At 45.9% G+C, this 14,478-nt stretch overlaps 2 protein-coding genes across 2 annotated transcripts; both read right to left on the bottom strand.

Moving 5' to 3' along the window:
- Nucleotides 1-591: 591 nt before the first annotated feature.
- Nucleotides 592-1,524, bottom strand: LOC136653848 (olfactory receptor 4N2-like). Its single transcript, XM_066630728.1, has one exon. It carries the CDS (start codon nt 1,522-1,524, stop codon nt 592-594), a length of 933 nt encoding a protein of 310 aa, XP_066486825.1.
- A 6,581-nt stretch (nt 1,525-8,105) lies between these two features.
- LOC136653847 (olfactory receptor 4N2-like) lies at nt 8,106-9,050 on the bottom strand. The gene has a single exon (XM_066630727.1). It carries the CDS (start codon nt 9,048-9,050, stop codon nt 8,106-8,108), a length of 945 nt encoding a protein of 314 aa, XP_066486824.1.
- Nucleotides 9,051-14,478: the final 5,428 nt, after the last annotated feature.

Here is a 14,478-nt window from a genome sequence, read left to right as displayed (position 1 = left end):
GTCACTGCCCTTGTGAAGGTCACCTGGTTTGGTCTCCCCTTAGCAATGCCACTGGGGGAACTATAAGAGTTTACCTGATGGCTCTTCTGTGCTGTATTCTGAATAAACCACTGGATACTGGTGAATTTGCACCTGAGTGTGATTTCCCCACCAAGGTACACAAAGTATTGCTGTCTTTCATGGAGCCCAGGAATCGGCCCTTCCTGCACCCATGGGGAAGCTTCCAGGGGAGGGGGCTAAAACCTTCTTGGGCCCCAGGCCCAGTCTCTATGGGGTTGTAGGCAGCCTTTCCTGTAAGCTGTGTAGCTCTGTGGACACACAGTGGGAATGGAAGCCCCTCACAGTTTGCCTCTCAGTGCTCTGGTGCTTGGCCATGATGACATCATTGGCAAGCACTCCAGATCACCCCAAACTGCCACTGTAGGGCTCTGCACACCTTGAAAAAAGTTCAGGGAACACTGGTTGTGGGCCTGGTTAGACCTGTCCTCTGAAGTCAGTTGCCGGCCCTACTCAGTATAGGACAGAATATAAACCCAAATGATGTATTTTGAATACCAGGCCTCTTCAAACTCTCTTACTGCCAGCTTCCCTTTATGGCACCCAAAATCTGTGCTTGCCCAATAACCTCCTAATGGCTTGTATGATCTCTTTGTTCCTCAGTGTGTAGATCATGGGGTTCATCAGAGGGAAGACCACAGTGTGAAAAACCGCCACAACTTTGTCAAGGGAGAATTCTAAGAAAGGTCGGCAGTAGATGTAGATGGCAGGACCAAACATGATGAAGATGATGATGATGTGGGTGATGCAAGTGGAAGCAGCTTTTCTCTTCCCTTCAGAGGAGCCCATCTTCACCTTGACCAGCAGGGCTCCATAGGAGATGAGCAGGAGGATGAAACACATCACACTGGACAGGCCACTGTTGAAGAACATGAAGAATTCCAGAGCATAAGTGTCATTGCAAGCCAACTTGACAATCTGGGTGATGTCACAGAAGAAATTGTCCAACTCGTTGGGTCCACAGAAAGGGAGTGGGACAATAAAGATGATCTGGATAATAGAGTGCACAAAGCCTACACCCCAAGAGGCCAAGACCAGAGTCCAACAGACTGCTCTGGTGATAAGACTGGCATAGCGCAATGGGTGACAAATGGCTACATAGCGGTCAATGGCCATAGCAATGATAAGGATGACCTCAGATCCCCCCAGCAAGTGAAGGAAGAAGATCTGGACTATACAGCCTTTGTAGGAGATTGTTTTGTGACTGGAGAAGAAATCAGCAAGCATCTTGGGTGGGGTGACGGAGCAGTAGCAGATGTCCAGGAAGGCCAGATTGGCCAAGAAGAAGTACATGGGGGAGCTCATTCGGGGGTCGCTTCGGATGGTCATGATGATGAGGATGTTCCCTGGCAGGATCAGTGAGTAGAAGACAAGGAAGAGGATAAAGAGAAAGAGCTGAACTTCTCTTGCCTGGGAAAGACCCAGCAGTACAAACTCTTTCATGACGGTCTGATTCCTTTGCAGCATCTTTTAACATCATTCTGCAGCAAACACACAGAATTGCAAAGGCAAGTAAAAGACGTCTGTGACATATCCAATCTGCACTTACTCACAAATCCAGTATTCGCTCCTCGTAAGGAAATCAAGCCTGCAAAAGTCTGACCTTAACACTTCCTGTAGCTTGGGGAAGTAGAAAGGGTCAGACTTTTGCAGGCTTGATTTCTTTACCAGGAGTGAGTACTGGTGGACTTAGCCGGCTTTGGCAATACCCGTTTATAAAATGCAGGAGCTAAACAGGTGAACACACAGATAATGCTGCTGTCTCATATAGCAGCAGTCCCTCCAAAATCACAGTCTGCCCTTGCTAGCCCCCAAGAATCTCTTTTGGGTGTCCGGTTGTAAAACACAGGCTACAAATTATAAGTGGGGCAGTAGGTGATTTGCAGGAAAGACGGAGGGCCCAGTCCTATCCAACTTTTGAGAGCTGGTGCAGCTGAAATGCAGCCTTGAGGAAAGGAAACAAACGTTCCCTAACTTGCAGGAGGCCTCCATGCTTGCCCTCCCACCACAGGATGCAGTGCATGTCTCATTGGCACGGTTGCAGCGGCGCTGGAAAATTGGGTGGGATTTGGCCCTCAATAGGCATAGGGTATTTCCTATTTTAAAAACACCTTTTATTATTATAAGCATTATTTCTGGAGGAAAAAAATATCAATTTGCCAATTAAGGGGACCAAAAATAATTGTACCAGGTAGCTCTGTAATCATGAGCCAAAACATCCTGGTATACATTTTTGACTCCTTGTTAATATATTCTATACCATACTTTTTTTTAGAATTCAAAATTAGTTTTTCAGAAACCAGGCACCAACTTTATATCATCCTTACAACAAATAATGGCTGTTTGTTTAAACTGTCTCTGAGGCCTTCCATCTTGACCTTTGTCGCATCTGTCCTCCGTGTCAAGGTTTTGTAAAAAGATTTTTTACACAAAGCCAGATTTTCTCCAGATTCGCTCTCTCTTACAAAGGCGGAAGGAGAACACTAGTGATCAGTGGTGTCACTAGGGTGTACATCACCCAGTGTGGGAGGCCAGCGTGGCATCCCTATGATGGACCAACTCACATGCAGTGCGCAGGGCAATGCCCAGGCAACGGACAGGGTGTTGTACCATTGCCCAGCCCCCTGCTGGTTTTTTTGGCTATAACCTTTGATAGCAAAGAGATATTTAAACATGATTTGTTTCATCACATTCTGCATGAAATTACACATTGAATGATGTATAACATGATGGTATTATTCAAAAATACAATGATTTTAAAAAATTTTGGCCACCAGTGGTGTGTCTCCCCATGCGTGTTACCCAATGTGGTTTGCACCCCATAGACCCTCCTAGCAACACCACTGCAGGTGATCATTTATCAACCAGGGACTTATCCCAGTGTGTACGACAGTCATCTGGAATGACCTTCCAACTGGGAAGGAGAATCGGATCGGTTCAGTGAAGCTGACTTAGGTTCAGAGAAGAGCAAAGGAAGTGCATGATGTGATCACCATGATCCACTATTGACTCATTACTATAGTGGGACTGGGTTGGATAGCACTTAAAAATATTAATGGGGAAGTCTGACTTTGCTAGCTCAGTGGAACCTCCATGACAAAGGGTGGTCTGCCTATTTCTTGCGAGGGACAAATAGCAGGGAAAAGCTATTGCTTTCATATACAATCTGTGCATTTCTCAGACACATCTGACTGAGCGCTGCTGGAAACTGAATACTGGAGCACATGGTGGCAAAGATGGACTTTGGTCCCATCCAGCAAGGAAAGTCTTACATGGTGGAGCCTTGATGTGCATATTCTTGTCACATGGCTAGACTCTCACTTATATTTTGAACTATATCAGGTGCTCCAGTGTGTCCAGAAGGCATAGAAAAACAGAACAGAAAAATCCATGACCTACCAAAGATTATTAACTACACATGGGGTCTAAGAAGGAGTACACCTTTGACTGCATGATTTGGGGACAAATGGTAGGAGATGTGCACAACCATTATGCCCTGTTTGGGAGCTTCCAAGGGGCAGCCATCTAACCACAACTGGGCACAGAGTGGCAGACTAGATGTAGTATTTTTGAGAGGTGCAATTGCGCCTTGGCATGCAGAGGTGAACCCACAGTTGCCAAAGGGCTTCTTGTCCTCCTTTGCATGTAGTCACGTTAGGACCAATCAGGGCCAAGGAATAGCATGAAGGGCATCAACCACAACTAACAACAAACATTTACTAGAGGGGTAGCAAAAGTTAAAAAAAAAGAAGCGAAGAAGTGAAGAATGACATGGAATCAAAGGAGCCTTTTTGAGAGATGGCATTTGAGCAACTGAAGTTCATAACACTTTGCCTCAGTTCATAAGATGACCTCTCCCACACAAAGCAGCTTATCTGCTCTGCTTCTGTGGAGGAACTGAAGTATGAGCTTGGAGGTATCCATGCCATTGTCCAGCCTCAGGGAGCTCCATTACATAATTTTCTCCTACATGGTGCCTTAAGAGGTTAGTAAAGTCTATTCTAAGCAACAGGCAGCTATAGCATAAGATACATTTCCTCATGATCATGTACTCTCAAGAAAGGGTAGGGCTGTTTATTAAGTTATCAGAAGGTTGTTTCCTGGTTCGTGCTGAAAGGACCACAATAGCCTTTAGTGGTGGTTCAAAAGAAAAATCTAGTGGATGGGAAGGTATCAAATTAACAACCAGAAAAAGTGTGAGAAAGAGCTCTAAAATTTCTAGCTATCAGAAAAAAAAACCTTAGAGTCACAATTAGGACAAGAAACAGAGAAAGAGGAAGGCAGGCAGAGAGTGTCCAGAAATTAAAAGACAGGAACAAATGACTTACTGCTCAGTATCTGGATAGGAAAAGAGGCCCTTAGCAAATCATGGTTGTCTGCACATCCCAAAACCAAGTTGCTTCTGGACCCTTAAGAAGCACTGATGATGGAAGAACAGATCCAGTCTGTGATTAGCCCTGGAACCAAGCCCAGCCCAGCACTCAGAGACCTTGTTAAAAAAAGTTAGTGGCTGAGTTTGCAGCAGCCCCTCGGGGGACTAGGAACATGAATTAGTTCACCGTTTGATCAGATGATTCTTTTCCTAGTGTCCTATGATTTGGCTCTTGTACTTGAGCCACCTTGATGTGAGTTGTCTGCCCCCCACTCCCGAGCCATGCACAAAGTGGGTTTGAAAACACCTTGCTCACAACCCAATCCTATCCACACTTTCCTGGGAGTAAGCCCTATTGACTCTAATGGGAATTACTTCTGAGTAGACATGCATAGGATTGGGCTGTTAGACTCCAGTATTCAGGAGAGAGTATCCTGTAGGGCTTTTAGGCTCGGGAAGGGAGTTCGGATGTGGTCATGATCCAGCCACACGCAAGTCTTTTGAAATCCTATTGATATTAATGGCAGGGAGTGAAAATTTGAACCATGCAATGCTGAGCAGCATCTGCTGATCACTCTCCCTATTCAAGAAAAGAAACTGGAAAATTCTCCCTCACCTTGAATACTTTTGGTTGGGGCATGATTCAGTCGAAGGCATGTTTGTGTATTTGATACTGCTTCCATGGGGATGGTTTAAGAAAATTATATGGTGTAATGCAGCTCCTTCTTTTGACCATAGGAACTCCTGCTAAGCCAAGCACCCTCCTCCCCCAGGTAGAGACAAGATTTATTAATCAAATACGTTGATGTTTAAGGAATACTCATTATCAGCAATCTAGAACAAACTAATATGATAGACCAGTGATGGCAAACCTTTTAGTGACCGAGTGCCCAAACTTCAACCCAAAACCCACTTATTTATTGCGAAGTGCCAACATGGCAATTAAACCTGAATACTGAGGTTTTAGTTTAGAAAAAACAAATCGTACATTAACATCTTTTGTCTTTAAAGAAAAACACAATAACAGAGCTTTCAATGATACAACCTTTTATTGAAAGGTCAAAGTCTGCATTTGGCCTGCTTTTGAACCATTAATGTGATTTTTGCTGTTGTATGCATGCTGATAATTTGTCTAACCTTGGTTCATACTTTGTAAGTTTGAGAGCAACACATGCAGCACTCAGGTCATCTGTTAGTCTGTTTCTGGTGTCAGATTTGATATCATTCAAAGCTGAAAACAGCTGCTCACAAGCATAAGATGATCCAAACAAAGTAATCCCAAGTACTTTCATTGACTTAAAATTATTTGGCAGAGAATTCCACACTGCTGTCCTTTGTCATCCCTTCTATCCTCTCAAGTGTTTCACGCAGGTAAAGAGGGTACACAGTTGCTCTCCCCTACTTTAAAAGATGACTTTTTGCCTAGGAGCCAATTAGACAAGGTTAAACATAAGGAAGGTACCAAAGTTACACTGAATAAGAAGGGCATTTCCACTACCTAGGGAGAAATGAACCTTAGCAAGTGTAGTGTAGTGGCTAAGAGACATCAACTATCTGCAACAGGAGGATAATAAGACTGACCTACCTGAGAGTTACTGCAGGTATGGACAAGACAAGACAAGGCAATGCAGGTATGGACAAGACAATGACAAGACAGGTCAGCATTTTTGAAGTGCTGCATAAATACTTATTAATACTTATTACCACCCCCTGTATAAATACAACAGCAAAGGAATAGGGCAGCAGGCACAACTGAACAGGGAATGTGCAGAGTGATCCTGTGACACTTTACTCAGAATTCAGTTGAAAAAAGGCTTACTTCTGAGAAAGCCTGCACCAGATTCATGCCCAAGTGAAAGAGAGGTGGGGGTGGAACGAGGACAACTACAGAGTTGGGGCCCAATCCTATCCAATTTTCCAGTGCTGCTGCTGCTGTGCAAATGAAGTATGCACTGCTTCCTGTGGGGCGGGGGGGGGGGTGCAGTCACAGAAACCTCCTCAATGTATGGGAACATTTGGTCCATTACCTTGGGGTGCACAGGTGCTGGAAAGTTGGGTAGGATTGAGCTCTAAGGGCCTGTCTACTTAGATGTAAACCCCATTATAGTCAGTGGGGCTTACTCCCAGGCAAGTGTGGACAGGACTGCAGCCTGAAGCTTCCACCTGATGCCCAATTTGCGGGGATGAAGCCCCCAGGCAGCCAGTGAATGTGCCCAGGACAGAGAGCCTGAGAGCGACTGAGGAGCATCGACCCAGCTTCGATGGCAATGACATGCTCCCAGATCTAAGCGCTGGATCTCCGCCTGGATGGCCAACTGCTGCTGCTGCTGCTGCTTGTTCATGGCGGAGGCAGGCGCTCCAACAACCACCCTGCCTGCAGACCCACTGACCAACCAAGGCAGCCAACAGCACCCCCCAGCAGCCGGCCACTCAGCCCGGCAGCCAGCACGCAACAAGCCCCGGCGCTGTCAGTTCATCCCTACTCCGGCCGAGGAAGCCCGTGGTCACAGGAGGGGGCCAGGCCATGGAGAGCTGCCGCCCGCCTCTCGCAGTCAACACCCCACCGGGCCTCCAGAGCTGCTGCCCCATGGCTTTCTGGGGCTTCAAACTCAGAGTTGAAACTCTGTACTGGGGCGACAGTGCGCGTGCCCATGGAAAGGGCTTTGAGTGTCCTCTGTGGCACGCGTGCCATAGGTTCGCCATCACTGTGATAGACAAACAATGCAATCTTACCTGACTAAATCCTATCTGAAACTGTATCGTTCCAAAGAATATCAGAGACCACCTTTCAATAAACATATTAATTCAATATGATGGTACAAGTGAACGAACAGAACAGGTTAACACTGGACAAGGTGATATCTCAAGTTTTTTTTCTTTCTGTTAAAGGTGGTGAGTCTAATTGACCGCATGTATTTTGATTTTTAAGTCATTTCATTCTTTGGGCTTAAGAACAAGGAGCAACAACACCTGAAAATAAGTCACGTTGGGCTGACAGTGCAATCTTAGACATGTCTAATCAGAAGGAAGTTCCACTGAGTCCATTGGGACCTACTGCCACGTAAGGGACCAATCCTATCCAACTTTCCAGCACCAGTGCAGCTGCAATGCAGCCTTAGGATAAGGGAAAAAACGTCCCCATATCTTGACAAGGCCTCTGTGCCTGCCTCCTCAACACAGGATGCAGGGCATGCCCCATTGGCATGGCTGCACTGGCACTGGAAAATTGGATAGAATTGGGCCCTAAGTGTGTACAGACATCCATGATATCCCCAGATCCGGTATCTGTGGATCCAGTGATCCACGGTTCTCCATGACCTTGCATCCCCCCCCCCCCGGCACCAATTCACTTTTATTCTTACCAATAGTGCTAAGAATGAATGTATCTTGCTTTTACAGGGTATTATAAAACTGAACCTTATAGCCAACAAGCAGGCAGGCACCCTGCATGCAAGGGGGACACAGGAGAACATTAACAGGATGTAGAAAGCTTCCTGTTGAAGGTGTAGACTGGGTAAGGCAGTTTTGTGCGATTCTGCCAGGTCCACACTGTAGCTGTCACGCCCAAACTTAACTTGAATGATTTGTTTTCAAGCTAGACCACTGGTATCAAATTTGGTTTGATAGGCAGAAAGAACTGTTCTGTTGTTTAGGCATGGGCTCAGAATGGCAGAGTTTATACCAGGCTTGGCCAAGCAAGAGGTCTGTGTTTGCCCAACAACCTCCTTGTGGCTTGTTTGATCTCCTTGTTCCTCAGTGTGTAGATCATGGGGTTCATCAGAGGGAAGACTGTTGTGTGGAAAATAGCCACCACCTTGTCAAAAGGAAAGTCCAAGAAGGGGTGGCAATAGATATAGATGGCAGGACCAAACATGATGAAGATGATGATGATGTGGGTGATGCAAGTGGAAGCAGCTTTTCTCTTCCCTTCAGAGGAGCCCATCTTCACCTTGACCAGCAGGGCTCCATAGGAGATGAGCAGGAGGATGAAACACATCATGTTGGACAGGCCACTGTTGAAGAACATGAAGAATTCCAGAGCATAAGTGTCATTGCAAGCCAACTTGACAATCTGGGTGATGTCACAGAAGAAATTGTCCAACTCGTTGGGTCCACAGAAAGGGAGTGGGACAATAAAGATGATCTGGATAATAGAGTGCACGAAGCCTACACCCCAAGAGGCCAAGACCAGAGTCCAACAGACTGCTCTGGTGATAAGACTGGCATAGCGCAATGGGTGACAAATGGCTACATAGCGGTCAATGGCCATAGCAATGATAAGGATGACCTCAGATCCCCCCAGCAAGTGAAGGAAGAAGATCTGGACTATACAGCCTTTGTAGGAGATTGTTTTGTGACTGGAGAAGAAATCAGCAAACATCTTGGGTGGGGTGACAGAGCAGTAGCAGATGTCCAGGAAGGCTAGATTGGCTAAGAAGAAGTACATGGGGGAGCTCATTCGGGGGTCGCTTTGGATGGTCACGATGATGAGGATGTTTCCTGGCAGGATCAGTGAGTAGAAGACAAGGTAGAGAACAAATAGGAAGAGCTGGGTCTCTCTTGCCTGAGAGAGACCCAACAACACAAACTCTTTCACAATGGATTGGTTTCCATTCTCCATCTTGCTGCTGCCATCTTCTACAAAACATGGGGACAGAACAGTGTAAATAAGAAGAACATTCAATAGAGCTCTGTGCTCTATGGAGTGTGTAGAGGAGTGTGATTGTTCACTTCTTCTGCTACCTTTAAACCACCCACTCACACTATTACTCAGGATTTGTTAATTAATTTTATTCTTGTTTTTATATACTAATTTTTTTAAAAGTTGTTTCAGTGAAGACTTCAAAATTCCATTATAAAAAGTTCTACCTATTTTAAAAATGTCATTATAAATGTTTTTAAAAATCAAATGTGCCTTGTAGGGGTATACCCTGTACATACCTGAAAGTGTATACATATCTGTGACATTGCACTGAAATCTACGTAGAAAGTCTGTCCCATTAGGCAAGACCCATCTCTGCTGGTGACCAGAAGTACTTAGCTGAAGTGCTAGCAGAATGCTTGGAAGCAGCAACAAAAGTGGCAACCCAGGGGCACTTACGTTCTTCAGTGTCCCTTTTCCTTACAGCTCCTCTCTGACTACCTCCTCTGCTTTTGCTCCTTCCTTGGATCTCACTCTCTCTCTCTCCCCCCTCCCTCTTCCTCCACAGAGCAAGTTGATACTGGAAGGCTCACTATGTTTAGTGAAACATACCCCAATGAAAGGGTGCCTAGGAGGGCAGTTGCAACATAACTCCAGGCATGTTTACTTGGAAGTAAGTCCCATTCTTCCCAATGGAGTTTACTTCCAGGTAAGTTTAGGATCCAGGTAAGTTTAGGATTGCACGTCTAGGATTGCAGCCTGGCAGCCCAATCCTATGCATGTCTACTCAGAAGTAAGTCCCATTAGAGTCAATGGAGCTAACTCCCAGGAAAGTGTGGATAGGATAGGGCTATCAAGGCTCTCTGTTCTCCTCAGACTGGAAAAAAGAAGGAATCAGCAAAGCGGATAAGAAGTTGGAAGAAGTTAGAGAATAAAAGTTGAAGGGCCCTCTTGGTATTTTGCTACAATCGCTCGAAGGCTGGGGTTTACTTTGAGGATTTGTGTGCTGCCTTTCAATGATATAAAGAACCCAATCAAGGTGGCTAAAAAGAGGCTTAAAAGGTAATTCTCAACTAGTCCAAATGAATTTAAACACACATATCAGTGTGCCTGCACAAAGGGTGTTCATTGTTGAAATAGGCTACGGAGTCCACGGGCAGAGCAACCATTTGAATATCACAACAGAGCAGTGGTTCTCACATATTTAGCACCAGGACCCACGATTTAGAATGAGAATCTGTCCAGGACCCACCAGAAGTGATATCATGACTGGGCGTGACATCATCAAGCAGGAAAATTTTAAGAATCCTAGGCTGTAATCCTACCCACACTTACCCTGAAGTAAGTTTCATTGACTATCATTGTTAAAAGCATATACACGGTAGCCTGTTCAAAGTACAGGTCTGTAACATTTCCCCAAATGCAGTCACATACCATGGGAGCATCAAGTCTAATATATTAAAAATAAACTATTTAATTGAATGGGGACCCACCTGAAATTGGCTCACGACCCACCTAGTGGGTCCCGACCCACAGTTTGAGAAACACTGCAATAGATTAATATTCCAAGGAATACTGCTGTTTTATTGTTTCGCATTATGTAAGCTGCCTTGAGATTCCAGAAAGGTGGAGTATAAATTTTTTAAATAAATGATTTTTGATTGCGTTCTTGTTGTATAGTCAGTACGGAGGCCCGCATGGGCTGACACTGTGCTTCCATGCTGGTTGGAGAGGCCCTGGCCGGGTGTGTGTGTTAGAATACAGCTTAGGTCACCCAGGCTAGTTCCACCCCTCTCCAGGTCCAGGTCTGCCCACCAGCCTGCTTTTCCCTTTCCCCAAAATGCCCCTTTCTAACCTCCTGCCACCCTCCTCAGCCCCCTATGCTGGCCAGCCTAGCTGGGGCAAACTTACCCTTGCCCCGTGGGGGATCGAGCACAAGGAGACTGATGTGTGTCCTTGCGCTGGCCTAGTCTGCTCACAAGGAGTTGCAAACGTGCTTTCCGGAATATTTTTGTTACATGCCCAGTGCATTATTGTTGCATGCTCCATGCTTTCCTGAGAGGTGAATTGTTGAAGGAGTCAGTGTTGTGGAGGAGAGAGCACAAGAGATTTAAAGTGCAATCCTAACCGACTTTCCAGCACTGACATAGCTGTGCCAATGGGGCATGCACTACATCCTTCAGAGGGGAGAACGTCAAGCAGGCCTCCTGAAAGTAAAGGCATATTTGTTACCTGATTTGGGGGCTGCATTGTGGCTAGGTCAGTGCTGGAAAGTTGGTTAGGATTGTGCCCTTAGAGCACAATCGTAACTGGGATTGATGAGAAGAAAGTGAAAGACAGAAAAATGGATGATTTTCAAGGGTTGCTTACCATTCATAAGTAGTATAAGGGACCCACCTTCTGTCAAAATACCGGAACCACGTGACCGGATCCAGAAACCCCTCCCCCCTCCCCACCCCCGGAAGCACGTGACCGGATGCAGAAATACGTCAGCGGAAACCACGCCCCGGAAGGGGTGGAGGGTGGGCATGTGACCCCTCTAGGAACTCCTCACGAGACCCCTGACCACGTGGTGGAGGTTTCAGAACGGCAGGACCAGGGGGGAGGGTGGCGCCCGAAGGGCGCCATTTTCTGCGCCGCCCCCCAGAAATGGGGTGCCATGTGACCCCTGTAGGAACTCCCCTCGGGACCCTGGACCAATAGGAGGGGGTTTTAGGGACCACAGGACCGCTGCGTGGTGTGGAGGGTGGTCCCGAGGATATGCCAGGGCATGTCTGGACAAGGGGGGAAATTTAAACCGCCAGGGAGAGGGGAAAAACCCTCTTTCTTTTGCAACCAGTAGAGACTTACCACAACAAACAAGCAAAAATAAATAAATAAATAAAATGGAGAGACCCGTGGAACTTGACTTGCCAGAGTGTTTAGGGACGACAATCAATTTTTATAATCTGGAGCCAGAGCAAGGTGTTGCAACAATAGACTGGGCTGCATATTTGAATCACGGCGAACAACTGAGTGAGAATGCGACAGCCACAGTCACAGCCACTGTGGAAAATGCACCGGTCTCTTCCCTAGAGACACCCAAGAGGCCTACAGAGCCAAGCAACCATGCAGCAGCCCCACTGCGAAAAAAGCAGAGGAAGCGTTATCACAGTACCAGCTCAGACGATTATGAAAAACCCTCTCTACACCTTATGTACAAGCTTGCCTTAAATGAAGAAAGCCGCTGTTACCCATCTGTCCCATGCAGGTGTGATAAAAACAAGAACAATGTTGGACAGCATGACGCTGTGGAATCTTTGAAAGCCAAGAATGCACAGGTAAGATTCTTCTGGAGTTGTGAACAAAAAAAAAAATGTTTTAGGATGTGTGAATAGTTCTGAAAGAGGGGTCTAATCAATTTTAAATTATTTTAAGGAACCACCTGTGGAGAAAGAGGGCCCCAGCTTACCTGAGAACAGACAGTATTTGGTAGGTGACCTTCTGGGGGTGGGGTGTGGGGGGGTTTGGTTATATTTTAAAGAAAATTTAATATTTGGCTAAAAATATTTTGCAGGATCTTTTAGAAAAACAAGAATCTTTCGTTACACTGAGACATCTGTTAGGACTGCAATTGACAGAAGCGGATAATGTCCTACCAAGAAACTTCTCAAGTGCAACACGTGGATTAGCCAGAGCAGTTGTTCACAGCGTGCTGAAATTGTGCTTACAGAACTACTTACATGAGCTGTGTCAAGGCTGCCAGGTGAATGCCCCTGGGCAGCTAGCACATGAGTGTGTCAACTGGAGACAGTCTGATATAGACACAATGTTGAGAGAACTGTGTTGGAACTTGAATGTACCCGCCATACTGCATCTTTTGACAATATTATTGAAATTAACCACAGGAGGAGTGTTTTGTTTAATTATATGTAAAGATGGACACGCTGCAGTTAACACGCCTGATGGATACAAACTCCTATACCAGGAAGATGTTCAAAGGTGTATTTCCTTCTGACCAGCTGCCTAAAAAGAAACTTCTGCAGAGACCACTGGGGCTAGTGGTCAACACACATCCACACAACCTGCCTGGAGAACACTGGCTCGCGATATACCTGACAGAAGACAACCACGGTGAATTTTTTGACTCCTATGGACACCCCCCAGACCATCCCCGCCTCCCCAGAGCCATCATGACATTTTTAAGAAAAAACGCCTCTGTAACGACATTTCAAACAAGGCAACTACAGGCCCCAGACGCTGTGACCTGTGGGTACCACTGTGTGTTTTTTCTGGACCAGCGCTGTAGGGGCCGGAGTTTTAAACAGATTCAAGAACTGTATTCTGATGATTTACCAAGGAATGACCAGATGGTGGTGCAATTTGTAAAAAAGGAGAGGAACATGCACCGATCTGCCCCCTGTGTTTTTCAACATGCCCAGACATGTGTCTCCTGTAATGATTTTCATTGCCGTGTTTCTCAATAAAGTGCCCCCCCGGCTTAAAAATGAAATTTATGTGCCTGGTTTATTTGTTTGTTTGTTAATAACAAGGCAAAGGCAGTGGGGGTGGAGTTAAAAGCTTATTTTATTCATAAGCTGAGCCAATTAAGGGTGTTAGATTGTCTTTGCTTTCTAGAAGATCTCCTGGATGGGGTGGGCACCTGTGGCAACTCTGTAACAGGGCCTGGATTTTTCATGTGTTCCAAAATGTCCTTGATGGTGGGATTCCCAACAACTGTGGATGGAACATTAAGTTCAGCCATGGCCTGGAGAAATAAATCCCATCCTTTAGGGATGCGCCGGGCAGGCAGAGCATGAAACTGGGTGATCCCCTTCACCAAGTCCTGCATATTGGAACCAGGAGCAGGTTCCCCTCTGTAAACAAAAGCACCTTTTTCATCCCAGGATGAAATACTTTGATTCTGCTTCATTTTGTTTAACAGCAGCCGCACTTTATTCTTAAATCGGGCAGGCAGGCTGTCCAAGACCTCATGAAAGATACCTGCGTGAGTTGCAGGGGATTCTGCAGCAACAGCACCGGGCTCAGGGGCTGATGGTAAAAACAAACTGAGTTTTTCCTTTTCAGCGTCAGCCTGTTTGACATGGACCAGGTATTTTTGAAGCAGTGCAGTATATTGTTTAGCTTTCTCGTCCTGGGACAAATCCCACCTCTGAAGAACACCTTGCATTTCACCATCTAAGGAATACATGGCTGCAGCCCTGATGTTTTCCTCTCGTGGAGTAGGTGCCTTGAGTTGCTCTAGCTGGTGGCTAGGCACAAGGTACATTTTTTCAGCATACTCCATTACTGGCTAGTTAAAAGGCCAGTTATTAGTGGAATAGCAAAACTTAGTAAGGGGCCAAGAAAACCGCCCGACTGCTTAACAAGCTGCTTCTTTCTTTTCAAAGACAGCCTTTTATTGCTC

The sequence above is a fragment of the Tiliqua scincoides genome, chromosome 5, assembly GCF_035046505.1.
Source record: "Tiliqua scincoides isolate rTilSci1 chromosome 5, rTilSci1.hap2, whole genome shotgun sequence".
Classification (NCBI taxonomy): Eukaryota; Metazoa; Chordata; class Lepidosauria; order Squamata; family Scincidae; genus Tiliqua; species Tiliqua scincoides.
Note: the sequence above shows the minus strand (reverse complement) of the source record. Positions and strands in the feature narration are given on the sequence as shown.